Source organism: Carassius gibelio, chromosome B8, assembly GCF_023724105.1.
Source record: "Carassius gibelio isolate Cgi1373 ecotype wild population from Czech Republic chromosome B8, carGib1.2-hapl.c, whole genome shotgun sequence".
Lineage (NCBI taxonomy): Eukaryota > Metazoa > Chordata > Actinopteri > Cypriniformes > Cyprinidae > Carassius > Carassius gibelio.
Window position 1 is genome coordinate 18,553,344 of NC_068403.1, and position 27,647 is coordinate 18,580,990.

Genomic DNA, 27,647 nt, shown 5'->3' on the forward strand with positions numbered 1-27,647 from the left:
GTTAACATATACTGACATTTCAATCGAGACTTAATACTAAGAGATTTATAAAAATTATAATTAAACTTTATTTGTTTTTCTTGTGCTCAATGCACATTTCTTAATATTAAGCCTAAAATGTGTTTTAATGTCAGTGTTGATGAGGACTTTTTGATTTTTGAATAATTTCAGTCTTTAAATGTAAAAAAATTTAAGTGTACCTGAAGTGTACTTGCAATAGTTCCACTTTTACACAATCAAATATACTTCAGCATATCTTTATTTGGACTTTGGCTTTACACCTGCAGAATTAAAGTGAACTAACTACAAATTTAGTTAGCAGACTTTAAGTATACCAAAAATTGCAGGGAGTTTGTGTTAAACATATTAGTATGTAAATGTATTTGTAGTATAAATGGTGTAGCATTAAATAAATGTGTTTCAAATAAATGTTAGTATATTTTTTTTCAGGGTATATATGACTTACTGAAGACGGTATGAATTTTTGAATTGTTTTCAAGTGAATATGTGATATCTGCCACAGTGTTTCAGGCAAGATGTTCACTGATTTTCATAACTGACATAGTCATAGCTTTAGATAAATCACCTGGCTTCATTTGCACTTTGGTGAGACAACTTCAAACCAACATTTCTGTGTCATCCTCTATCTCACTCTTGGACAGGTTTGGGGCCTGGGGGGCATTCATCAGCCCACCAGGCAGGGGGCATCTTTACTCTACACCTACCGCTGCTAGCAACACTCTCTTCTGTGCTTTTCTTCTTAGCTCTTTTATTTCCACTCCTCTTTAAGTTGTTGCCTTTGCTGTGTTTTGAACATTTTAGGGTGAGATATATATAGTGCACTATGTCTGCTACGTTTTTAAATCAAAGTATTGTGACCCTTTTTACACACTTTTTAAATCCATGTGTATATATTAATTTGTAATAAATGATTGTTCCCTTATTATGTTTTTAATATCTCTTCTTCTGTTTCAGGTTATACAGATGCATTAATCTTGGGCCATCAGGAAACTTTTATTTTTTGGAGGATAAAAAGCCACTTGAAGCCAAGGACCATATGTCAGCGGTCTTCTCTCTCAAATCAAATGAAAGAGAAATCATTACAAGAGATCAAAGCTGTCTTTTTTTCATGCATATTTGCATAAAACTGTATTATACAACTTGTTTTGCCAACTTTTGTGCGCTTTGCACCGTCACCAAAGAAAGATTTTGAGAAAAGCCTTCATTAAAGGAAATAACTTCATCCAATGTGAGTGCTTGTGTACTCACTATGTGATATTAATCTATCTTCTTGTTGTATGTAAATAGTGATGGGAAATTTTTCTATCTGACTGAATCCCACCGGACTGAATTTCTAATCATTCTTAGATCTTGACATGAAAGTCAACCGTAGATCTGCCTCCAAAATGCCCTTCAAGGTGCCAAGTTCCCAAAAGATGAGGGTGCGAGTCTGAAACTGATAGAGGAGGGTGAGGCTATGAGAGAGAGAGAGAGAGAGAGAGAGAGAGAGAGGCTATGCTGCGGAATCCTTAACATTTGAATCATTAATCTTTCATCAAAGTCTGAGAGAGGCAAAAAAGAGAAAAGCCCAATATGGTAAATGGAGGGCTACAGATGGACACCATTATGAAAAAGAAAGCAGAAGTTGAGATTCAGTAAAGCACTTGAGCATGCAAATGTATTTATCAGGTGAAAGTCAAACTTAATTCAGTTAGTTTTATTGAATTCTCTTATATTTGGTGGTTTCTTGGTTGGTTTCTTTTGTCTAGAAATTCCATTGCTATAAAACCTGCATAAGCAACACAATTAAAAACAATATAATTCCCCATTGATTATACTTAGGAATTCCTAATGTTAGGAATGCTGGGATAGACTCTGAAGTCCTGTTCACACCAAGAACGAAATATATTAGTGTCCACAGCAGTGTAAGTCATCATTCTTTTTATTATAAGTGTGCTGTTGTTTTGTCATCTACAGCTTTAAATGCTCAAGGTCTTTGGAGTCATGTTGATTCTGATCGGCTGGTAGTGTTTTTCAGCTGAAAGAAATAAAATAAAAAATCATTCTGAAAGTGATTCCAACAGTGTTGTGCTTCTGTGTCATTATCATTTTACTGTAGTTATCGTCCTTGGTGTGAATGGGCCTTCACCTTAAAAATAAAGTTAAATAAAAAAACTAAGCAAGAGAGCATATACAGTTAGAAACAGCTTTAAACACTGTCATGGAACATACTTTTCCGTCCAAAAACATTAATCAGGTCCAAATGTGCAGTTATGTCACCCACATTTATATTGCAGATGTGCTCACTGAATATAAACCTAACAGAGCACTCAGATCACTAGGATCGAGTCAAATACCAAGGGTTCACGCAAAACAAGGGGAGTCCGCCTTTAGTTACTATACCGCCCGCAGTAGGAATCAGCTTCCAGAAGAGATCAGGTGTGCTAAAACACTAGTCACATCTAAATCTAGACTTAAAACTCATCTGTTTAGCTGTGCATTTATTGAATGAGCACTGTGCAATGTCCGAACTGATTGCACTATATTTTCACTGTTTTATTTTTATGTAAAATCATTTTCTAACTGTTTTTAAATTCATTTTAATTAAGTACATGTTTTTATCATTTTAAAAGTTTTAAAATTGCTTTTTTATTTCTGTTATTATTTTTCTTCATGATTATTTTACTTTCTTTTATGTAAAGCACTTTGAATTAGTATTGTGTACGAAATGTGCTATATAAATAAACTTGCCTTGCCTACATTTATTAATCATGAGTCTTATATCTCACAAAGCAGCCTCAAGTAAATAAGAGCAAAACAAGATATGTGGCTTGATAAATGGCAGATATGTTCTAATACAGTACATGCTGGGATGTTTTTTGAAGATGGCAGAAATAAGGAAAAATAAGCATTCAGTATTTGTGTCAAAGCCTATTTTTAGATCAGGGATCTTTTTCTGATCATGATTATATCAAAACAAATGATGGATGATGCACACAGACATTAGCACTGCAAGAGCATGAAAAACTGCTTACATCTTGTTTGCCCAGATATAACTTTCTTGATAAAGAACTGACAGCTGCATATTCAACTAAAAGAAGGTCTCACATTATACATTGTGACATATCTTAAGCCTCCCTTAATTTACAGTAAATGATTTATATGAAAGCAGTATTGCAAATTGTTATTCTAGGGAGTAAAACATATTTCTCACCAAAAGGAACATTTTGTAGGCCTATCTACTTAAGTCTGTTGGGTGCAGCAACTGAATATTATAGCTGTAGTACAATCAATGACCATTAACAGTGCTTATTGGCCTGTAAATAGTTCGTCTTAATCAATGAATGTTTTCCCCTTCTAATAGGAAACCTGAATCAGAAAGTTTCATTACTGAACCACCCCAAGATATTTAAGGACATCTCAGCAATTAAAATATTACTGGTGAGCAACATATATTGTTATTAACTTCAAACGTCTTTCCCCTGTGTTGATTGGTAGAAATCAGTCGTGTTTTGTGTATTTGAGCGCCATCTGGTGGTGAACGTCTATCGTTACAATACCATGCGTCAACAGGACCAGATGACCCCTTAACAGGTAGATTCGTGTCCTTCCAAATAAAATAGTTATTCTCAACAACCTTTTCCGATTCAATTTCAACAAGCGTTTCGATCAAAATAAGTAATTACGACTTGAAAAGACGGTTAGGAATTAATTATTCTGAAAAATATGAACCAAATTAGATGACAAATATATTCAGCAGCGGAGGGATACACAAGAAATCAGGGTAACCGCCAGATGGGAGTTAATTGAATGTCATTTGGCGCTTGTCGAGGTAAGGGTAAGAGTTGGTCGTCGATTTTTAAGTTTTCATCGGCTTTATACACATATATTTAGTTATTTGATTGCTCCTGGTAGTTGTGAAATTGTTTATTATGTTATAAACTATGGGAATACCGTGTAAAATGTATTTTTCTGGTTACTGTTGGCCAATTAAGTCATTAACTAATGTTATATCAGTTTTACTATTATGTACACGACGACAAAGCACTTTCCTTGAGTATTTAAGACGGATTTATACATATTTCGAAACATTCAAAAAAGCTTTTAAATTTTGTTCTATCTTAACAGACATAATTTTTGAACTTTGCTGCAGAAACCAGGGCCTGGCGCGCCAAACACGTGCTTATTATCACTAACGGACACAATTAACTAATATTTAGTAATGTAATTAAGTAATGTGGTTTAATATTGTTTCTCAGAATGTCACACTGTAACAATGTATGACATTTATGATTATCCCCTAATAATGTATTTTGCAGGCCTAACGTTAATAATTTGCACGTGTCAAGTGCGCACTTGTTTGAAAACTCCTAACTTAAAGAATTTAACAAAGTGCTCTTTTTTTAAATGTAACTTAGATAGAAAACTAATTTTAAAAAACACGTTGTTTCGTGTATATATATATAGCATATGGCATATTTTATTGACCCTTGGGATTTGAATAACCCTCATGTAGAGTTGTGCGCCATACACGTGAAGAACATGGGTCAGCCATGTGCTCCTTGTAGTAAGATTTCTCAACATTTCAGACATTTTATACATTTTCATATATAAAGCTTATTGTTCGTGCCAAATTAAAGCATCTGTCTCTCGGTTGGCCAATAAATAATTGAAGTCATAGTTAACACAAAAATGAAAAATTTCCTCACTTGTGTTTTTTCAGATTTGTTCATCTTTCTTCCATACAACATTAAATATTATAGAAAGGCATTCATTATGAAAGTATGGTGATTGAGGTTCTCATTCATTCAAACACAATTTGTTTACCATATAAGAAAAAAAAGCTATGAAAAAAATGCTAAATAAATAAAAAGTATGCTGAAAAGGTGGCCATTGTGCACCAAACAGTACAATGATTAAATAATAGTATTCTCTATGTTGTATCCTTGTGTACAGTAATTTACATTGACATAAACCAAAGCATTTGAGAAGAAGCATCAATATGACGGGACGAGCAAGAGCGAGATCCAGAGGCAGAGGTCGCGGTCAGGAGCCTGCTGCTCCTGGCGCGGTGAGTTTATATTCATTTTAAGAGTAATATCATAACATTTTATTGAAAAACTTATTATTTTTCTAATTTCTCTGCAGCAACCATCTATATCCCAAGAGGCTGCAAAGCCTGTTATGCCCACTCCACCTGAAGGACAGCTGGTAGGGAGAGGGAGACAGAAACCTGCTCCTGGAGCCATGTCTGAAGAAGGTAAGTGTGTTAGAGCAGCAAGTAGAATTACTGTTGCATGTATGCTATGATGATATTCCCTCATTCAGTTTCTTAATGTTTTGCTTATTTTCTCCCTGTAGCGATGATGCAGATTTCTGCAGGCTTTCAGCAGGTAAAGATTGGGGAAAGAGGTGGACGCAGAAGAGATTTCCATGATTCTGGTGTCCACACTCGCCAGTTAATGGAACATGTTAAAGAGTCAAAAACAGGTAACACTATATTTAACAAGACTTGTTTGCTCTTTTGCAATTGTTTTGGCTGGGTAGTTGCACTGGCTTCTTGATTTTCCAGTCTTGATTTGATGACCATATTTTCCGGACTGTAAGTAACACTTTTATTTTCATAGTTTGGCTGGTCCTGCCACTTATCAAATTTAATTTGACATGAACCAAGAGAAATGAACCAAGAGAAAGCATTACCGTCTAAAGCCGTGAGAGGGCGCTCTATGCTGCTCAGTGCTCCTGTAGCCTCTCCCTGAAAACATAGAGTGCCCTCTCGCGGCTGAAGACTGTAATGTTTTCTCTTGGTTCTAAATAAATGCAACTTATAGTCCAGTGCGACTTATATGTTTTTTTTTCCTCTTCATGATGACGTATTTTTGGACTGATGTGACTCATACTTAGGTGCGACTTATAGTCCAATAAATACGGTATTATTTGTATTAAGTTAAAAACTTTGTGTGAGTATTTGTTAAAGACAAACCTGTGACAAAAATTCTGTTCAAAAACAAATGTTCTTTTACATTTTCTATATTAATCCCTTCAGAAAAACAATTTCAGTACCAATCGGAATCCAGATATGCTTAATTGTAGTAATTTTTGTATACGTTAGTTTTAATTGCAACAAATGAATGCAGCCATGGCAACAATTAGATGCTTATTTTAAATACTTATAGCTTTTTAGACCCCAAACTTTTAAACAGTAGTATACATTTCCCACATCCCTATTCTAATATTGTAGCAATGAAGTGCGATGTTAGAATTTACACACTTTTTTTTGTCACCCCAGGTGTTTCAGGCACTGCCATTGAGCTGAGGGCCAATTTCATGCGTCTGCTTTCACGACCTATGTGGGCTTTGTATCAGTACCATGTTGACTTCAAGCCACCTATGGAGTCCCGACGTTTGCGCTCGGCTTTGCTTTTCCAGCACGAGGAGACTCTGGGCAAAGCACACACTTTTGATGGAGCCATTCTCTTCCTCCCTAATAAACTGCACAATACTGTATGTTTTAGATCCTGATTTAGTTCTCATAATTGCAGTGTTTCTTATGTGAGGTTTTGGGAGTGTGGATTTTATTTGGTTGTCAGTGATAAATTGCTTTGTGTAGGAAACAGTCCTGTGCAGTGAGACTAGAAACGGAGAGAAGGTTGAGATCACTGTTACGCTGACCAACGAGCTTCCCCCATCCTCTCCTGTGTGCTTGCAGTTTTATAACATCCTCTTCAGGAGGTAATCACAGATAGCATTTGAAATAGTGGTATTTACGGGGTAATTAATTTGTATCCCTGTTTATTTTGTGTTGTAGAATTCTGAGGATACTAAACATGCAGCAGATTGGACGCCATTACTACAACCCTGACGATCCGTTCAACATTCCCCAGCACAGGTTTTGAAGCAAATGTCTTGTGACATTTACCTTCTGTTGAAAAGTGATTGAATGTTGGAGCCTGTCTAAATCTGTTTGCAGGCTGACGATTTGGCCTGGATTTGTGACCACCATCCTTCAGTACGAGTCCAGCATCATGCTGTGTACCGATGTGAGTCATAAGGTTCTACGCAGTGAGACTGTCCTTGACTTCATGTATAGTCTGAGGCAGCAATGTGGAGACCAGCGCTTCCCTGAAGCCTGCACCAAGGAGCTTGTGGGCCTGATCATTCTGACTAAGTACAATGAGCACGCATTTGCACAACTGTTCAAAAGCTTGGGGTTGTTCAGATTAGTTATTTATTTATAAGGGTTTTTATGCTTACTTGCAGTTTTTTGATTGCAATATTATAATGAAACAGTAATGTTGTGAAATTTAATTGTAAAAAAAAAAAATGATGGCAAAGCTTAATTTTCATTAGCTATTACGCCAGTCTTCAGTGTCACGTGACCTTTCATAAATCATTCTAATATGCTGATTTGCTAGTCAGCAAACTTTAATGTACAATGTTGAAAACTGCTGTGCTGCTTAATATTTATTTTTGGAAGCCGTGATACATTTCTTTCAGGGTTATTTGATGAAAATTCGAAAGAGACAAGCATTTGTTTAAATTAGAAATCATTTTGTATCATCACTATTTAATAATGCGTCCTTTTTTAATAAAAATGTTAGTTTTTTTTATCTTTATTATCTTACTGACCTCAATGATTTAAAGCTGTAGCCGGAGCTACTTCTCTGTTTATGTCTATGAAGAATCACAAAGGTACTGGGTTACTCCGCCGCGGTACCCCCGAAGCAATCTAAAATAGTCCGAATATAAACACTTATTATAGGTGCACCCTAGTGATTCAGGACAAGCCAAAAACACGGTTTGGAAAATGTATTCATGGTGTACTTGCTTATTATATACATTTTTCTACATTTTGAACACAAACAAAGTTACGGACCGCAGCTCTGATTGGTTGATTTCTTACCGGGAGCGGATGAATTTCTACAAATGGCAATAGGACCACTGGGAGGAGCCAGAGGAGCTTGATTTTTTTCACAGATTATCTGTCTCATATTCTACTGTCAGGACATAATGACCGGTTTAATAAATATGTAAAAAATATTTTTTTACTAAAGTTCCCTACTGCACTTTTAAAATGAGAATGTGAGATTTTCTTTGGTTTGTAACTTAAAAAAAATAAAATCTGTGGAAGTTGTTTAATGTAATTGTGAATAAGCAAGTAATGGTGTGTAACAAATTATCGTTTATAGGTACAATAACAAGACGTACAGGATTGATGACATTGCCTGGGATCATACACCCAACAACACATTTAAGAAGGGAGATACAGAGATTTCATTCAAGAACTACTTCAAAACGGTAACTTAACGATACAGGTAATTATTTTGACACTAGTTGCAGGATTTTACTGTCACACTCAAATTTATTTGCCTCCTCTCCAGCAATATGGTCTGGACATAACAGATGGCAACCAGGTTCTTCTGGTTAGTCACGTGAAGAGGCTGGGCCCATCAGGTCGGCCTCCACCGGGACCTGCCATGCTTGTCCCAGAGTTCTGCTACCTCACAGGTTAGTCCTTTCTGAAGATTCATTAAAATGGCTTGAAGAGTGTGGTTGTCTTTCACATTGTGTTTTTGACTATTCTTTTGAAGCTGGGGTGGGACACATTGAAGGACTCATTCGTTTTTTAATAGACAGTATTCTGTAGTTTAGAATAACTGAAGACAGTTACAGATCTTATATAGTAAGTCATATAGCAGGTAAAAATCAGAATGTGAAACTAGAATGCATGAATTCACTGTTCATAAAACAGCAAATGGAAAGTACCTGGATGACCTGCTGCTACTTCTGAGATTCTGGGGTGCCAATGTTTTACTATCCCATCAGGCCATGGGAGTGAAATTTGTTCCCTGTTTAATTCTGCTACCTAGTCTGATCTAAGACATAGCTCATGATTTGCAAGTTGATGGCCAGTGGTATATGTAGTAGGAAAGGTTTTTGGACATGTCCACACAGACACGGGTATTTTTTGTTTTTCCTTCTGTTTTTACAAAAATCTCCATCCACATGTAAATGCAAACGCATGCTATGATGTACTGTCAAGAGCAGAGTATGAGTGGAGCAAAGAGTGGTGACATGTGATTTTGGAAAAATCACACTGTGGATTTTTGAAAGTCAAAGCGTTGAGGTTTTTACATGTTAAAACATGTTGTAAATTGTTCAGTTAAAACAATCTAGCTTAAAACTAATGTGCTGCTACATTGTTGCACATGGAAAGCTCACACATAAAATACAGATCTCGTGCATACATTAAGGAATGAAGAAAAACGTAAAAATTACAGCATGTGCCTCAGCTTTATAGCAGCCATAGTAGAGAGAGACGTTGCACAGAAAAGTAAGCTAAGCAAGGTTTTTTATTTTAATTATTTTATTTTGGCCTGTGTTCCAGTAAAACAGGTTAAAACTAGATTAAGATTTTTCAAGCATAGTGAAATAATTTAGCCGTGGAGTGGGGTTTATGATCAGTGGAGCTAGGAGCGGGAAATGGTGAACCCGGAGGAAAGCTGGAGTAGTGTGATTACTGAACGCTTGGAGGGTGGGGGAATTGTTGCCACTCCACTCACATACTGTGGTCAAGAGCATGCCAAACAAACAGGTGGGGATATAACCTCAACCATAAAGCCATGTTGGCTAATCAGAAGCCTGAAAAAGTTTCCAGTAGGTTTAGTCAAAAGTCAAAATCTCTGGTTTCGCTGTCAAAACAGTAACACTGCAACCAGAGTTTTTGAAAATGTTTGGTTTCAGTGACCTGGTGCTGCATTTGCGTGTGTGCGAACAGCGAACCACATAGAAAAAGCTGCAGTTATCATGCTTATCATGCAATTCTATTATCATGTTTGTGTGGTAAGGGCCTTAGTCTTCAATTGTAAACAACTCTGATGTGCATGCATTTGTTTCCTGTGAAGGTCTGACAGATAAGATGCGTGCTGATTTCAACATCATGAAGGATCTTGCCTCACACACAAGGCTGAGTCCTGAACAGAGAGAGGGCAGAATTAACCGCTTAATCTCCAACATCAACAGGTATAGATTCTACTTGAGTCCTATTGATGTATTGTTTGAATTTGGTGTTAATATATTTGATCAACTCTCACATCTACTCTACTTCCCTTTAGAAATGGAGATGTGCAGAATGAACTGACTACTTGGGGTCTGAGCTTCGAGAATCGACTGCTGAGTCTGAATGGAAGAGTTCTGCCCTCAGAGAGGATCATCCAGGGAGGCAGAGCAGTAAGAGAGATGACTTCACATCCCAGCAGCCATTTATAATGTGACAGACTCGTTAATTTTCATTTTCATACCTTAGTACGAGTATAACCCATGGACAGCAGACTGGGCTAAAGAGATGCGAGGTCTTCCTCTGATTAGCTGCATGTCTCTGGACAACTGGTTAATGTTCTACACACGGCGAAATGCAGACGTTGCCCAATCTCTGCTTCAAACTCTCAACAAAGTGTCTGGGCCCATGGGTATCCGCATGCAGAGGGCCATCATGTGAGTTGTGTGAAATTTTGGATGCTAAAAACTTTGCATTTCATTTTCATGTTATTAATTATTCCTGGTCAAGCAGGATTGAGTATGAGGATCGTCAAGAATCTCTCCTGAGAGCCCTGCAACAAAACGTAGCACGTGAAACACAGATGGTGAGAATGGCAATCACATGCATGTTTGACTTGCCAGAGCTTTTGTTTCGAACTGCTGTTGTGCTTTTTATAGGTGGTGGTGATCCTGCCTACCAATCGAAAGGACAAGTATGACTGTGTTAAGAAGTACCTGTGTGTGGACTGCCCTACTCCTAGTCAGTGTGTGGTGTCTCGCACAATCAGCAAACCTCAAGCACTTATGACTGTGGCCACCAAGATTGCTTTGCAGATGAACTGCAAAATGGGAGGAGAGCTGTGGAGTGTAGAAATCCCAGTAAGACTCAAATTATAGCTGTTTTGTTGGCCTTTGCCAGGTGTCAGATTTTACAGTGAATCCTTGTTTTTCAGCTCCGGCAGCTGATGATTGTGGGCATAGACTGTTACCACGATACTTCTGCTGGGAAGAGATCTATCGGAGCGCTGGTGGCCAGTCTGAACCAGGGCATGTCCAGGTAATAATATAATTAGAAAATGGCACTGTTTAACCAGATGCATGTAAAGTATGTGCTCAGTATTATGTTGGACTGGTTGAGCAATAAAATAAAAAAATGATTGCCATGAATAGTATTACAGTTAATGGACTACAGTTAATATAAAGTCATATTTTAGAGATTCAGATTGTGTAGTTGGGCATAATTGTACTGTAATGTCACTTTTGTAACTTTTTTAGGTGGTTCTCCAAGTGCGTCTTGCAGAACCGGGGCCAGGAGATTATTGATGCACTAAAAGGGTCATTGCAAGGTGTGAAATGTAAAAATATTCTCGTTTTAATCTGGTTATTGATCACTGGGGTGTGCCATAACATGCAGTTCACGATGACACCAGGGCACATTTTTACAAGATAATGGTTTCATATCAATATCAATGATTTAGCGACAATGATGTATTTAATGAATCTTCGGCAATCTAAATAATTCAACCTAAAAAAAAAACTGTGTTCGGCCAAATAAGCAAGAGGACCAAATAAATTGTACTAAACAATGCGACAAAATCACACTAATGCAGCAAACATGATGGCAGTGTGGAAGCATTTAAAGTTTAAATTTAAAATTGTTAGAGAAAGACGCAAAAATCATTACAAACACCGACAGCGAGAGACCATTTATTACTGAATCGCATAGCGCCGATGAGAACTGAGAATTAAACAGTGCTGCATGAGCTTGCGACGCTGTCTTGTTAGCCAGGGTTTGAAAGTCCAAACCAAGAGCGAAATCTGTGCTGAAACGGTTACTTGTCAGTTGCTCAGTAACATTTTTGTGAATTTTTACAAGGCATGTGACAATGTGATAAGTGCATCTTCCCAAATTAGTAATGATAATAATTTATAAATCTGCTGTCATCAAAAAGAAGCACTGAGGACTTCCTGTGGGTTTTTGTCAAAATAAAAGCTCAATCAACTTAAATGTTACCATTACTGTTGTTCTGTTAAATATAATAAAAAAAGACAATAATAATGATAATTACAACAGCTCGATTAATACATTTATTATAATCACACACGGTGTTCAAATTGGGATCTGTAATATTTTCTGTTGTTTTAAAATAATTCCCTTCTGCTCAGCAAGGCTGCATTTATTTGCATTCCCGATTCAAGAAGGGGGTTTCAAAAACGGCCACAAAATATTATTTTACTAACTTAAGTTTAATTGTGCTTTGTTGGTATAATGACTGCTAGAATGTTGAAAACTTTTCAGTGTTAAGTTTTTTTTAATTGCTTTGTATTAGAGTACAATGTTTAAAAATAATTCCATGTAGTGTCCATTTAATTCATTTCACATTTAATATGGGAGTTATCCAAGTTATTTGACATTTGGTAATTGGTAACTTTTTTTATGATGTAACTTTTTTAAAGTAACTTGCCCAACACTGGTCACTATTATTGCACTATAATGAATACTTCTGCCACCTTATGACAATACATTTCCTTGGAATTAGGTAGTTTGTCATCAATGACAGTAGCTCATTAGAAAATGCTTGTCATTGTGTTTGCACTAATAAATGCTGCCGCCTGCCAGCTGCAATCACCAAGAAAACTTTGTCATATATTTTTTTTATATCGTCATTATTGCAAATATTCCTGAAATATTGTGATAATTTTGCAGCTATATCTCCCACCCCTATTGATCACCTTATGTTACCTTTTCCTACAGAAGTTGCCGAACACGTTAAACGTTATCGCACCAAATAGGGAAAAACTAATTTACTCACTAGTGCACTTGAACGGCTTGTAGCTTTTAAATAAACAATGAAAAAGACGTTGGAAGCTTAAGAGTGGTTAATTTATAATTAATAATAGTCCAACTTTAGCTTTTTACTTTTTGCTATTATATTTAGGCTTCAGAATATTTGTTTTGGTCACATCTTATTTTCTGCAATAATCCAAAAGCCATTGGCCTTTTTTTTTTTTTTAGGGAACTATGGTGATGTTAAAAGAGTGGCTTACAAAACTAAGACTTTACCGCTGCACTCTGTACTGAAGCTGTTTGTCTTTTCAGCTGCCCTGAAGGCCTATCTGAAGTACAACAATTCTCTGCCCTCCCGGATCATTGTGTACCGAGATGGAGTAGGAGACGGCATGCTGCAGAGCGTGGTGGACTATGAAGTCCCTCAAATCATGCAGTCCATCAAGACCATGGGGCAAGATTATGAGTGAGCCATACTTCATGTTGACATATTTACACTTTGGGAATGTTGAGTTCCCTTGGTTGTAATCATATTTACGTTTTTCATACAGGCCCAAGCTGACAGTAGTGGTGGTGAAAAAGCGAATCAGCTCCAGATTCTTTGCCCGGATTGATGGCAAAATTGCCAACCCTCCTCCGGGGACAGTCATTGACACTGAAGTCACTCGTCCGGAGTGGTGCGTATAGAGTCAATACACCTGGTGTCTATCATAAGTCACATGGTCTGGGGTGGGACCTTAACAAGTCTTAAAGTGTCTTGCATTCAGTTTTTTTCCGATTTAAGATCATAAAAGGTTTAAATGGAATAGCAAAAGTCTTGAATATCATTAAAAAAAAAGATCAAGAATAAGATGATTAAACTAAAAGGCTATGATTTTAAATGTTTCAAAGTAAAAATGCAGTTTGCAAACTGAATACCATGGATTTATTAATGTTTTATTAAAGTGATTATTAATGTTGAATTAATACAGGGTTTACTTCAAAATATGTAGTCCTAGTGTGCTTTGGACATTTAAAATTTTACTCTATGCATAATTAATTTTTTTCTGGTTATTGGTATTTTGTTTGCACAGTGGTCTCTTGCCATTTACAGGGTGTACACAGGTCCTCAAAAAATGTCCTAGTGTCTTAAAGTTTTCCTTATAAAAGGCCTTAAAATGTCTTAAAATCCAGATGTGAAGTAACTTAAAAAAGAATTTTACACACTACCACTAAAATGTCTGCAGTCTACGGACCCAGCAACCATTTACAATTGTACAGACCAAAGATTTTTTACTTGCCCAGACAAAGCCTGATTAAAACTTAGGTGACAAAAAAATAACAGGTGAAGCATCAAAACCTGAGAATGATTCTGATTTTAAACAGTGATTGATGATGGATAGTGTATTTCTGGTATCAAGGTAATTGTAAATTTTTGTTCAATAATTTTAAGAAATTAAGTAGATAAGTTACATTTTACATATAATATTTACAGTTTTGTTATTTCATCAACTAAAATTATTCCAAACAAAGATCACAGAAATATTGCACATTCTACAATCAACACTGGGTGGTGGTTAGTTACTGAATGATCAAGCGTTTTGAATGAATTGGGTTTAAAGCTGTAGTCGGTAACTTTTGACGCTCTAGCGGTTAATAAACAGAACTTCTTGCGGAAGAACATCGTAGCCGGAACGACTTTTCTCTGTTTATGTCTATGAAGAATCACAAAGGTACTGGGTTACTCCGCCGCAGTACCCCTGAGGCAATCTAAAATAGTCAGAATATAAAGTCTTATTATAGGTGCACCCTAGTGATTCAGGACAAGCCAAAAACACGGTTTGGAAAATGGATTCATGGTGTACTCGCGTATTAAATACATTTTGTAAATCTTGAACACAAAAAATTGTTTCGGACCGCAGCTCTGATTGGTTGTTTCTTACCGGGAGCGATGGAGTTTCTGCAAATGGCAATAGGACCACTGGGAGGAGCCAGAGGAGCTTGATTTTTTTCACAGATTATCTGTCTCATATTCTACTGTCAGGACATAATGACAAGTTTCACAAATACATTTTTACAAAAGTTACCTACTTCAGCTTTAATGACTCGATGACACACTCATTAACTGACTTACAGCCACCTACTGGTGGTTTAGTATGTTTGAAATTATGAATAAATTGTTTACGCCACCTAAATTTTGGTGATGCAATGCGTTTGTGGGATCATTTTGAATGGAATATTGTCTGCTGATATGAAAAGTTTACTCTTATTACCAAAAAAAAAAAAAAAACTTATGCCAGTGATATTTTGTTTTCTTTTTACATTAGACACATTAAACATCACTTATATGCATGAAATGTGTATTTCCATCACAGGTTTAAGTAAACTTGATATAAGGTGGTATTAAAAGTTCTTAAATTTAATTTGATCAGATATGTTGAAACCCTGATTTAATTCAGTGTAAACCCCTGTAGCTTCTCTCTGGGCAGCACTGTCATGGGAAGGAAAGATTAAGTACATTATTTAACACGTTCAATACAGATTATACTGATGTCTACACTACACAGACCTTTTTTTTTTTTTGCATTCATTTAAACATCATTTTAAGTAAAATCCAATATCGATCAACCTCTAATTCACAATGTCCACGTTAAGTAATACATGTCTTGAGGTTTTAAAAGTATAACATTTGCTTTTAAAAACTCAACAGATACCTTAATAGCTATTTTGTATTTGTGAAATAATGCAAACTGCTCACATTTATTCAGTGCTACATCTGCTTTCACTCAGGTATGATTTCTTCATAGTGAGTCAGGCTGTGCGCTTTGGTTGTGTCGCACCTACTCACTACAACGTGGTGTATGACAGCAGCGGCCTCAAACCAGATCACATGCAGAGACTCACCTACAAACTCTGCCACATGTACTACAACTGGCAGGTAATAACCAGTGTAGATCACTACATCATTATCACACTGCACTTAATAGTCTATAATAATCAGGGATGTGATTCTTCCGCATACACAACCCATGTGATTCACATAGATCAGAGGGTTTTTTGGGGGGGTGGGGGTGGGGTTACTGCATGATAATTGGTGCCATCTGCAGGACAGTTCATAGCACTGAAATTATTAAAAGCACTAAATGGGAGCAGGATCAGCGCTGAAACTGTTTTTTTAAATGTGAACGGCGATAAAAATTTACGATTGGTAATGCCGTCATAAAATTCACACAGGTTGTGCTGTAATTATATAATACTACATGTCTGCTGTTACAGTACAATTTTTAGCTTTGATTCACTGTTAGTGCTGGCTTGGTTTGAGTCACTTTATTTTGCATTTGGGAACACATTCATCATTAAAAACGTTTATAAATCTGTTGTTGTTTACAAAAAAGTTTGTCACATAATCCTTCAGAAATAATTCTAAAATGCTGATTTGCTGCTCAAGAAGCATTTCTTATTTTCATAGTTAAAAACTTTTTGCTGCTTAATATTTTTGTGGAAACGATAGCACTCAAATATTTGTATTAAAGTAAAAAGAAAAGAGAAAAAATATATTTTATTCATCATGCATGAAAGTGACAAATTGAGAAGACATTTAAAATGATTTTTGTTTTATAAATGCATTAACAAAATTTATTAATTCAACTTTATATTCATCAAAAAATCCTGAAAACTTAAGTGCATCATTTCCACAAAATACGAAGCAGCAAAATTATTTTCAACATTGATAATAATCAGAAATGTTTCTTGAGAGACAAACAAATTGTAATGATTTCTAAAAGATCATGTGACACTAAACTGGAGTAATGATGATGAAAATTGTGCTTTACATCACAGGAATGACATTACATTTTATAATGTATTAAAATTTAAAACTTTTTATATGTAATATTTCACATTATTTTGGGGGGTTTCTTTATTTTGAGCAAATAAATTCAGCCTTGATGAGCAGAAGATAGTTATTTCAAAATCATTAATGTAATATTTCCAAACTTGGCAGGTACTTCAGTATAATATTTTAGAATATTGTTGTCATTATTATAAATTGGTGATATCTTTTTTTTTTTACAGGACAGTATGTGCTAAAATATATATATTTTAAATAATTTGTGCTGGGGGTGTGGTCAGATTTTCCTTTTTTGTCTCTAGCTGATCACATGCCTGAATAATGTGTCATCTCATCTTTGTGGTTCTTCTTTACCTTAAGGGTATCGTCCGAGTGCCAGCACCATGTCAGTACGCCCACAAGCTGGCCTTCCTGGTGGGTCAGAGCATTCACAAGGAGCCCAACATGAACCTGGATGACTTCTTGTACTACCTGTAATCATTGCAGTGATAAGTTGCAGGGTCTCAAAGAATGAGAGGGCCATTTTTATTAGTTTATTTTCCAAGTCAATTGTGTTTTGGTGAAAAAGTGCACTGTCAGAAGAATTTTTGTTTATATTTTTAGGTAAAGTGCTTTCAGAGAAAAGCAGGTACAAAGTTGTTTTCTGATTGTACTGGCAAATGCATATGGTCATTTCTATTTCTCTGTTCTTGTTCTGGTGTCTTGTAAAGATAAAGACCATGTATTTTTGTGTGTAAACAGATGGTTCAAATTGCAGATTTCTTGGAATTTATGTTTTGAGGCCCTGATTTGTTAATGGAATTAAGTAAATTTTATTTTTTGGTTTCCAATATAAAAGATGAACGGTTATGTCTGATTAATACCTTAAATGTTCACATACTATATCATATGCATGTATGGTTTTCATGTTTGTCACAAAATTAAATGTTTCCACAGTTTATAACATTGCAGATATTTATTTTTTTTAATTGAATTATTGATTATAGAATAAGTAAAGAAAGGCAAGGATACTTCACCGGATCAGAAATGTTGGGAAGAGCGCAAGTTTTAAAAGCTGTCATTTAGGATTGTATTGATATATTGAAAGGGGATACATCAGTATTGATGCGAGAATAGAGCTCAAGTTTAACATGGCTTTATTAATTTGACATAATTTAGTCCGCAGTGGGAAGAATTTGAGAAAACGTTGGCATTGTACGAGTTTACGGACATTTGAAAATGTAATGCAAAACTTGAAAATAATAGTTTGACAGTTACTTGCGGGCAACCCAGTTTATTTCGTTGTCTCCATCTTTTATCATATCGCTAATTAAAATTAAAAAAAGTATTGTGAAGTTTCACGAATAACGTTAACTTAGCTGTTTGATAAAGAGTAACTGCAGGTGGCGCATGAAGGCTCAAAAAGCCGACTCTACATCTTAATGCAGACAATGACAAAGTAACCGCTTAAAAAAATTGAAAAGTGTTGTTTCTTGACAAGTCAATTAAACCCGTGTAATTAATATAACGGTTTAAAGTAGACTGCAGCTTGGTGAATGAAAATGATTCTGATTGGTACATTCAGAAAAGTGCTGTAAAAAGTAACAGACATCACGTGACAAGGTCTTCTATGTGTTGAGACGTCAGTTCTAAAACTTACACTTCAGTAATGACAATGATAATCGTGATATCCATTTAATCGAAACATACCGCAAACAGTAAAGAGATATAGAAAAATTAAATAATAACCTGACAACGCCATGCTGTTTTTATGGTTACTACCGCTCTGTTTCATGTAGCTACGCCCACGCTTTTCAAAGAGAAGTGAGCCGTCAGCTGGTGATAAGACGGTGAATTAAAGGATGGCAACCAAACAGACGCCCAACGCTTCGTAACTGGATGCCTATTTGAACGTAAACACCTTATTTATTAGCTTTTATCGATAAGTTACGAACCTAAAAGATGAATTAATGTATTTTATCCGACATACATTAGTTTGTCGCGGTCTGGTCAGGACTTGCAATGGACTTTAACGCGCGCGGATCTCAAGGGACGTGAACAATCAACAGAAGATAATCGACATTTCAACGACATTGTTATGAGGGACCGGCTGGCTGATTTGAATGAGGCAAGTGATTGATTGATTAAAAACAAACCAATTAGACTTAATTCTTAACATTGAAAATAATATATTGATAGTGTTTTTACTTAAATACAAAATTTTACGTACATTAACACATATATGTCAGTAACATTCTTTGCTGGTTATGTCAACGTTCCTTCTCATGCTCTTATCAGTGTAACGTTAGTAGTTTTTCTCCATGCTCGAGCAATGTGTATCTTTGTGGCTTGTTTTAGGGCAGGCAGAATGCCAGTGAAGATGGGGCTGTCTCTGTGTCCATGGAAAGAGATGGCTTCATGCAGGATTTTTTCAGAAAGGTAACGTTACAGTCATTCACCTGTATGAAAGGTGCTCCTCTTCTTTAATCCATGTATTGGTGATAGACCATACATAGGGATGCATTAAAATGCAGTTAAATTCTGACTACTACTCTTATTATGAAAATCTGATCATTATTTTCATGGGTGTTCATTACCAATAATTAGCTAATATTGTAAATCTAAAAGTGTTATTTTTAGGATTATTTGTATACTCTTATTGGCTTTTAATTTTATATTTTGAGTTTTTATTTATATATTTTATATATGTAACTTTATTTTTAGTAATTGATTTGCTTCTAATAACTTTATAATTATTTCCGTTTTTGTTTTAGGATTTTTAGTAGCCTACTTAAACTTGTTTTATTTTAGTTGACTGCCAGGTAATATTTTGTGTGATACTTGTGTTTCAGTTTATTTAAACTTTTTATTCCAGTTTGATTATTTTTTTTAGGTTTTGAACACTGAACTCAGCACTTTTTAAATAAATACATAATTTAAAATAATAATAATAAAAAAAAAAAATCTTAAATTGTACCACTGATGTTGGGCGTCAAAACATTTTAATGTAAAGTGAAATTTAATAACAAAACACGTTGTAACATGCATCCCTGGAAGTTCATGACTAGACGCACACTAAAGTAAAACTACTCAAGCACTTCGCTTTTCTTTATTTCAGGTGGGGGAGGTCAGAGGTGTCATTGACAAGATCTCCTCCCAGGTGAATGAGGTGAAAAAAAAACATAGTGGGATTCTCTCAGCCCCAAACCCTGATGAGAGTAAGTCACTCTTACTCAAAGACTGTGAAATCATAGCAAAGTGACAAGGTGGTGCATGTTAGCAGGTTGAATTGGTTTATGAACTATCACCATGGAGCCCTTGAGCGAGGCCCTTAACTCCAGGTCGCCCCTTTAAGATGTCCCTGTGTACTGTGTTTAATGGATAGTTCAGCATTCTCAAGTTACCACAGGGAGTCAAGTTTGGGCGTGCAAGGAATTGTAGTTTTCCCATAACATTCTTAATTTTCAGTGTGTGTGTTGGGTTAGTTTTGCTGTTACTTGCAGGGCATGTGTAGGATATGAAGGCAGGAATGTGAGACTGAGATAAAGACATCAATGAGGGTGTGAGTGTTTCTGCTCATTTTTTCCCTTCTATTTCTCAAGTTGATAGTAAAATTTAACGATCTGTATGGGGATTGTACTAACAAATGTGTACTATTTCTCCTTTTTAAGAGTCACTTTTCATCCCTATACCTGCTTGCATTTTATATTTTCACATTTAATACCACAATATTTCTTCAACATGACACATAATGTAAAAGTGCTTTATAGGGTCACAGTTTTTCTGGAACGGTTGGTTGTCTGTAGAAAATAAAAATAAAGAAAAAATCTTATTTTTATAGCTGATGGTTTATTTGTAGCCTAGTGTGTATTGGGTCGTATGTCAAATGAACATCAGTCCCTGAAATATCAGGAAGAAACCTCTATGTAATAGAAATTTTAAATAAATGATATTTATATACAATATAGTGCAATATAAATATATTAACTGAAAGAAGTCTCTTACCTTCACCAAGGCTGAATTTATTTAATCAAAAATACAGTAAAAACGGTCATATAGAATATGGTGACATACCAATCAGCTAATCAACTCAAAACGCCTGCAAAGATTTCAGGAGTTTACAAAATGGTCTCTCAGTTTGGTTTACTAGTCTACACAATTATAGGGAAGACAGTTGTCCAGAAGACAATCACTGACACCCTTCACAAGGAGGGTAAGCCACAAACATTTATTGCCAAAGAAGCTGACTGTTCACAGAGTGCTGTATCTAAGCATGTTAACGGAAAGTTGAGTGAAAGGAAGTGTGGAAGAAAAAGATGTATAACCCACCATGTGAACCGCAGCCTTATAAGGATTGTCAAGCAAAATTGGTTCAAGAATTTGAGTGAACTTCACAAAGAATGGACTGAGGCTGGGGTCAATGCATCAAGATCCACCACACACAGAAGTGTGAAGGAATTTGGCTACAGTTGTCGTATTCCTCTCGTTAAGCCACTCCTGAACCACAGACAACATCAGAGGTGTCTTACCTGGGCTAAGGAGAAGAACTGGACTGTTGCCCAGTGGTCCAAATTTTAGATGAGCGCAAGTTTTGTATTTCATTTGGAAACCAAGGTCCTTGTGTCTGGAGGAAGGGTGGAGAAGCTCATAGCCCAAGTAGCTTGAAGTACAGTGTTAAGTTTCCACAGTCTGTGATGATTTGGGGTGCAATTTCACGTGCTTGTGTTGGTCCATTGTGTTTTTTGTAAACCAAAGTCACGCCACCCGTTTACAAAGAAGTTCTGGAGCACTTTATGCTTCCTTCTGCTTTTTGAAGATGCTGATTTCATTTTCCGGCAGGATTTGGCACCTGCCCAAAATCACCAAAAGTGGTTAAATGACCATGGTGTTGGTGTGCTTGACTGACCAGCAAACTAACCAGACCTGAACCCCAGAGAGAATCTAGGGGGTAGTGTCAAGATGAAAATGAGAAACAAGAGAGCAAAAAATGCAGATGAGCTGAAGGCCACTTTCAAAGAAACCTGGGCCTCTATACCACCTCAACAGTGCTATAAACTGATCACCTCCATGCCACACTGACTTGAGGCAGTAATTAAAGCAAAAGTAGCCCCACCAAGTATTGAGTACATGTACTGTAAATTAACATGCTTTCCAGAAGACCATATGGTCGTATGAAGTACTCTAATTGGTTGGAGAGAGTGAATTGGTGGGTTTTTGATAAATGCGAGCCAAAATCATCACAATTAAAAGAACCAAAGACTTAAACTACTTCAGTTTGTGTGCATTTAATTTATTTAATACAAAAGTTTCACAATTTGAGTTGAATTACTGAAATAATGAACTTTTGCACAACATTCTAATTTATTGAGATGCACCTGTATGTTTTGAAAACTGAAATATATTGAACATTTAATTGGAATCTTTTGTAACATGAATGTCTTTACTATCACTTTTTTTCAGTTTAATGCATCCTTGCTGAATAATATTATTAATTTCTCTTATTCTAAAATATGCCTTTTGCTTTCAGGGACAAAAGAAGAGCTGGAACAACTCACAATTGAAATCAAGAAAAATGCCAACTTTGTCCGGACCAGCCTCAAATGTGAGTTGGATGTTCTAGCAAAGATAACGGCACCAATGCACTTGGACAAAGAAATTAAGTTCCCATCTATTTTTCTCCTTAGCAATGCAACATAATCTACCTCCAGAAGAACAGATAAATCAAGCCTCAGTGGATGCACGCATTCAGAAAACACAGGTGTGAAATCTTTCTCTTCTTTTTCATCCAACTATCCAGTTTGATCATTTTAATCCCCAATTGATTTATTGCTCTTACTTTATCTGTTTTTTAGTACACTAACTTGTCACGCAAGTTTGTGGAGGTCATGACACAATATAATGAAGCCCAAATGTCCTTCAGAGAGAAAAGCAAAAGCAGGATTCAGAGACAGCTGGAGATCAGTAAGTCACACATGTTAATCTTTATACATTCACAAGCACATATGATACCTTAAAACTAGCCCTGTAAACCATTTACAGCTGACAAAAATTTCCACCTTAAAATAATTTTTTATATATATATATATATATATATATATATATATATATATATATATATATATAACCACTTATTGTCTCTCAGAACTATTTTTGTTAGGGGTGAATGATATACAGTTGTGCTTATAAGTTTACATACCCCTTGCAGAGTGTGCTAAATGTTAATAATTGATACAAATAAGAGGGATCATGAAAATTGCATGTTGTTTTTTTTTTATTTAGTACTGTCCTGAATAAGCTATTTCACATAACCAATGTTTACATATACTTCACAAGACAAAATAATAATTGAATTTATAAAAATGACGCCATTCAAAAAGTTTACATAACCTTGAATCTTAATAATGTGTGTAATTTCCTGGATGTTCCATGACGTTTTTTGTATTTTATGATAGTTGTTCATGAGTCCCTTGTTTGTCCCGAGCAGTTAAAAGATGGATTTCAAAATCATAAAATGTTGGAAAGCGTTCAAATATGCAGAAGATGCTGGAAAACCAAAGAATGTGCTGGAGCTGGAGGATTTTTCTGAAGAGCAGCAGCAGCAGAACTGCTCAGGACCAACAAGGGACCCATGAGCAAATCACAAAATATAAAAAGTCATGAATCATCCAGGAAATTACACAGTATTTGTAAACATCTGTTGTGTGAAATGGCTTATATGGGAAAGTACTAAATAAAGAATAACATGCAATTTTCACGATTCGTCTTATTTTGTTTCAATTATTAACATTTTGCACATTCTGCAAGGGGTATAAAAACTTACGAGCACAACTGTATTCGTATTAGATTAGTTCTCCGGCTGATCTTAGAGATTTTACAAATTTCCCAGATAGATGTTGGACATACTGTATTTTAGCTAAAATTTAGTATTTAATTGTGCAGCGTATTTCCTCTTTTTCATGTTTAGATTACTTTGCCTGTCATTCACTGCTTACTTAAAATTAAATGTCAAAAACACAGATTCATAGTTTAATAGTTTATAATTTATTAACACAATTAAATGTAATCTCATAATAAATGTAAGTTTTTCATTGTTAAATTGTTCTCGATATTGCCAAATAATTTTTGTCCACATGGTTCCCCTCTTTTCACCGGACATGCTGCATTTGAAATTTATTTTGATGTGGTCAAACATGTAGTGCAGACTTCTGAGAAAAGTGCGTGTGTGTGTGTGTGTGTGAAGTAGTCCCAGTGTGAGAGTATTAATGAGGTGCTTTCTGTGCTTTATGACACGTGAAACTGAGCGGGTCACCTGAGACTCTAAGGCAAGTGTTACCTGGGCAACAGGGCTCCAGAGATCCTGCTGTACCTCTGCACAGTAGGCCAGGCGCAGAATGTCATGTGATAGGATAATGAATAATCAGTCATGTGACTGATGCGATTTGCATAAAGACCCGGTTACCTCAACTTTGCATTTTAAACCAGTTTCCATGAAAAGTTGTGTGATTTGTTTGGAAACATCAGTTGAAACTTGATTTCAGTGATGTGTATTTTATATTTATGATGTATGATGATATATTTTATGTATATGGTATGATTTTTCTTGGTTATAAGTATTAATTTAAGTGCCGGTCATTGCTCAGAGGTCATATTATATTGGTGTGTGTTTGTTTTTCCAGCAACCTTTACATTGATGGTTTCAGCCATTGTAATGTTCTCTCTCATTTTCCCAGCTGAATCAATATAGTCCCCAAGGCATACTTAACAAGACCACACACACGCTTACAAGCATACTGTACACACATACACTTTTCCATGACACAAAGCCAAGCAATTATACAAATGGACTAGCCTATTAGCAATTGCTGGTCATCATTTCATGTTTACCCTTGACAAATTCACACACACGCTGCCATTTATCAAACAAATAATGGCCTAAACAGGATTGGCCAGTTTGTGAGAAGAGTGTTTCACTAATCTATTACACTCTGAATCTTGTAGCTGGAAGAATAACAACTAATGAGGAATTGGAAGAGATGCTGGAAACTGGAAACCCTTCTATTTTCACCTCCGATGTGAGTTTGCTTCATATAATGACTCTTTCCAGGAGGAAGAAATATTAAAATACTGCAGCTCTCATCCAGAGCCAGCTTTCTTTGGCTTCTCAGTTTTCTGTTTATGTGGCATGACATGAGAGCAACACATTTTTCAACAATTGGCACCCTCTGCTGGCTGTTTCTTTGCACTTTCTGTAATGATCTGTTTAAGCTTTAAAGGGATGGTTCACCCAAAAATGAAAATTCTGTCATTAATTACTCACCCTCATGACGTTCCAAACCTCCGTTCATCTTCACAACTGAAATTAAGATATTTTTATGGAATCTGAGAGCTCTCTGACCCTCCTGTAGACACACCACAATCAAGGTCCAGAAACATAGCAAGGATATTGGTAAAGTAATCTATGTGACATCAGTGATTCAACCGTAATTTTACGAAGCTTTTTGTGCAAAAAAAAAATCAACAATTTGTGCCTCTCAGGGTCACCCTAGTGCCATTTTGGAGAATATCCACTGAATGCAAACAGTGTATGCTGTTCTGTGTCAGCTTTGTCATACAGCGTAAGCACATGACAAAATAATTTCATTTTGGGTGATCTGTTCAATTGTTTTATTCTGTGTTGTCACTGTTTATAAGTTTCTAGTGTCTACTAAAAGATTTCCTGTGTTTTCAGATCATCTCTGACTCTCAGATAACTCGTCAGGCCCTTAATGAGATCGAGTCTAGACATAAAGATATCTTGCGGCTGGAGTCCAGCATTAAAGAGCTTCATGACATGTTTGTGGACATGGCCATGCTTGTTGAGACCCAGGTGCAGAATACAGTAATAAGTGAGAGTTTGTTCACTTATTAGTTAACCTATACAGCATTAAGTCATGAACCCGCTTCTTTTTATGTTGTACAGGGTGAGATGATTGACAACATTGAGAAGAATGTAAACAATGCAGTAGAGTATGTCGGCCAAGCTAAAGTGGAGACCAAGAAAGCTGTGCGGTACCAGACGCAAGCACGCAGGGTAAGAAAACAACCATGGCTGACCATAGTCCGTCACTAACTTATGCTAATCCGTCACTAACCATAGATGGCTTTCTATACATCAGATGTTTCAATTGATGCTTCAGAAATAATACAGGCCTTAATTAAATGAATATAAATTTTATGAACACATTCAGCGTTATCAATTCACAATATGTGCTACAAGTACTTACAAAAACAAAATGCTATTAATTATAACACCTGCTTTTTGTCTTGTACAGAAACACATTATTCTTGCTCTTATTGTTCTGGTGGTGCTCGCTGTGGTCGCACTCATTGTTGGTTTATCTGTGGGCCTGTCTGTTAAAACCAATACTAACTCCGCCTCCTCCAGCTCCAATGCAGCCAACCCTTCCTAAGCATGGTTTCCAAGGTAACCCCTGGTGCCCAATCACTAACATTTTCATCTAGTATCACTTTGTCTCTAATTTAACCCAGTTTGAATAGAGTGACCGCTTTTAAGGAGCAATGATTTTAATGGGATCAAACAAAGATTCATGTATGTTCTAATCAATGCCAGTTAACTTGCTTATAACCAGTAATGCCAATGTTTTTGCCAACAAAACAGAAAAACAAAGGTCTGTTTACATTTAGTAATTCATTTCATACACAGTGGATCTTCCTCTGTTGTTTTTTTATCTTTCTGTCATAGAAATTGGTCTGTGTTGCCATTTGTGGAGCCGTGTGCAGCATCATTCTTCTCATCATCATCCTCATTGGAGTGTACAGTGATTAGTCACCTAGAGCAAAACTTTATTCTCTTTAACACTACTGTGCCTTTGAAAGAGAGAGAAGAATTAGTGTTTTTGTTTTGACTGAAATTTAAAATGTCCTACAGTAACTCAAAAACTGCTCTTCGGTTTCTTACCGGTGATTTGTGTAGAAGATGGCACGGATTTAAGGTTGAAGACTTTCCTTTTTGACATTGCTTTGCTACTTCACTACAGCAACCAAAAGTAGTTTTGTCTTTGAGTAATGTTTGTAACATTTGGTACTTCATGCTTTGGGAGATCTGACTGACATTGTGGAGTTAAATAAAATCCAGCAAGGTGCACTTTAGATATAACAAAAAAATGCAGTTTGTATTCAGGAGTCACAAGTTAATTTTCGCTTTTACACAATGGTTTGACATTGTTTGATGTGACAGCTGGCTCCACACAATATGACGTCAGATTTGTGAACAATCTTACTAAACCTCTTTTAGGCACTTAATGTTGTTCGTTTTTGTATCTTTCATATGACTGTGTCTTACAGGACGGTAACCATTCAGTCAAATGCTCACAAAGTGTATTGTAAAATAAATGTGAGTTGCTCAAAGCTGTCATATGGTTTCTGTTTGTTACTGGTGAATGTTTATAATAGTGTTCAAAATTACATGTACAGAGAGACAGAAAGAGAGCAGTGGAAATTAATATTTTAAGGAAGCATGCATTAAATGATTGAAAGTGGCAGTACGTATATTTTACATTGTTGCAAAAAATGTAAATAGTAAAATCTGTTTCAAATAAATGTTATGCTTTCTATTCATAAAATAATTGTAAACAAAATGTATCACAGTTTCATCAAAACTATGAAACATTGGATAGTAAGAATTGTTTCATGTGCATCAAATCAGCATATTACAATGCATCTTTTTGTTCTATGGTATAAGCAAAATATCTGTGTTGATGATGACATCACTGTTACCATGAGAACCACAAATACCATGAGTATTTGTGATGAGGCTGAAGCAGGTGCGTACATTGATGCTCATGGGATTTTACCCTGGACAGCAGCTGTGAAAATCTCCCTCAAACACACTCACATTATTAAGACAGTCTGGATACTGTTGGTGATATCCATATGCACTTACACTGTATGATGAGAGCTGAATAAATGCCTCTCGTGACATGACACTTTTAGGACATCCTATCTCTGCTATTG

At 36.0% G+C, this 27,647-nt stretch overlaps 2 protein-coding genes across 3 annotated transcripts; both read left to right on the forward strand.

The window, feature by feature from the left end:
* Nucleotides 1-3,854: 3,854 nt before the first annotated feature.
* Nucleotides 3,855-17,794, forward strand: piwil1 (piwi-like RNA-mediated gene silencing 1). Its single transcript, XM_052562635.1, has 21 exons — nt 3,855-3,911; nt 4,957-5,071; nt 5,149-5,260; nt 5,362-5,490; nt 6,290-6,504; nt 6,611-6,732; nt 6,809-6,889; nt 6,971-7,168; nt 8,190-8,298; nt 8,382-8,508; nt 9,906-10,023; nt 10,116-10,230; nt 10,307-10,494; nt 10,571-10,643; nt 10,717-10,917; nt 10,992-11,095; nt 11,314-11,384; nt 13,139-13,292; nt 13,378-13,503; nt 15,596-15,743; nt 17,016-17,794. Exons 2-21 carry the CDS (start codon nt 5,003-5,005, stop codon nt 17,130-17,132), a joined length of 2,577 nt encoding a protein of 858 aa, XP_052418595.1. The 5' UTR covers nt 3,855-3,911; nt 4,957-5,002; the 3' UTR covers nt 17,133-17,794.
* Nucleotides 17,795-18,327: 533 nt separating this feature from the next.
* Nucleotides 18,328-27,041, forward strand: stx2b (syntaxin 2b). 2 transcript variants are annotated; one of them, XM_052562510.1, is made up of 12 exons: nt 18,346-18,547; nt 18,630-18,762; nt 18,993-19,073; nt 19,753-19,852; nt 22,162-22,236; nt 22,319-22,392; nt 22,487-22,595; nt 24,633-24,706; nt 25,363-25,500; nt 25,594-25,704; nt 25,946-26,097; nt 26,377-27,041. In XM_052562510.1, the coding sequence occupies exons 2-11, from the start codon at nt 18,733-18,735 to the stop codon at nt 26,081-26,083; spliced, it is 930 nt and encodes a 309-aa protein (XP_052418470.1). In that variant the 5' UTR covers nt 18,346-18,547; nt 18,630-18,732; the 3' UTR covers nt 26,084-26,097; nt 26,377-27,041. The 2 variants fall into 2 exon arrangements, with proteins under 2 accessions (XP_052418471.1, XP_052418470.1); XM_052562511.1 differs by lacking the exon at nt 25,946-26,097 and having other exon boundaries at nt 18,328-18,762.
* The last annotated feature ends 606 nt before the right edge of the window (nt 27,042-27,647 follow it).

Coding starts and splice junctions, on each gene's coding strand:
- piwil1 (XM_052562635.1), top strand. CDS start 5,003: ATGACGGGACGAGCAAGAGCGAGATCCAGAGGCAGAGGTCGCGGTCAG. Junction 6,890..6,970: donor TTCAACATTCCCCAGCACAG/GTTTTGAAGCAA, acceptor ATCTGTTTGCAG/GCTGACGATTTGGCCTGGAT. Junction 10,024..10,115: donor TTAATCTCCAACATCAACAG/GTATAGATTCTA, acceptor ACTTCCCTTTAG/AAATGGAGATGTGCAGAATG.
- stx2b (XM_052562510.1), top strand. CDS start 18,733: ATGAGGGACCGGCTGGCTGATTTGAATGAG. Junction 18,763..18,992: donor GGCTGGCTGATTTGAATGAG/GCAAGTGATTGA, acceptor GGCTTGTTTTAG/GGCAGGCAGAATGCCAGTGA. Junction 19,853..22,161: donor AGCCCCAAACCCTGATGAGA/GTAAGTCACTCT, acceptor TTTTGCTTTCAG/GGACAAAAGAAGAGCTGGAA.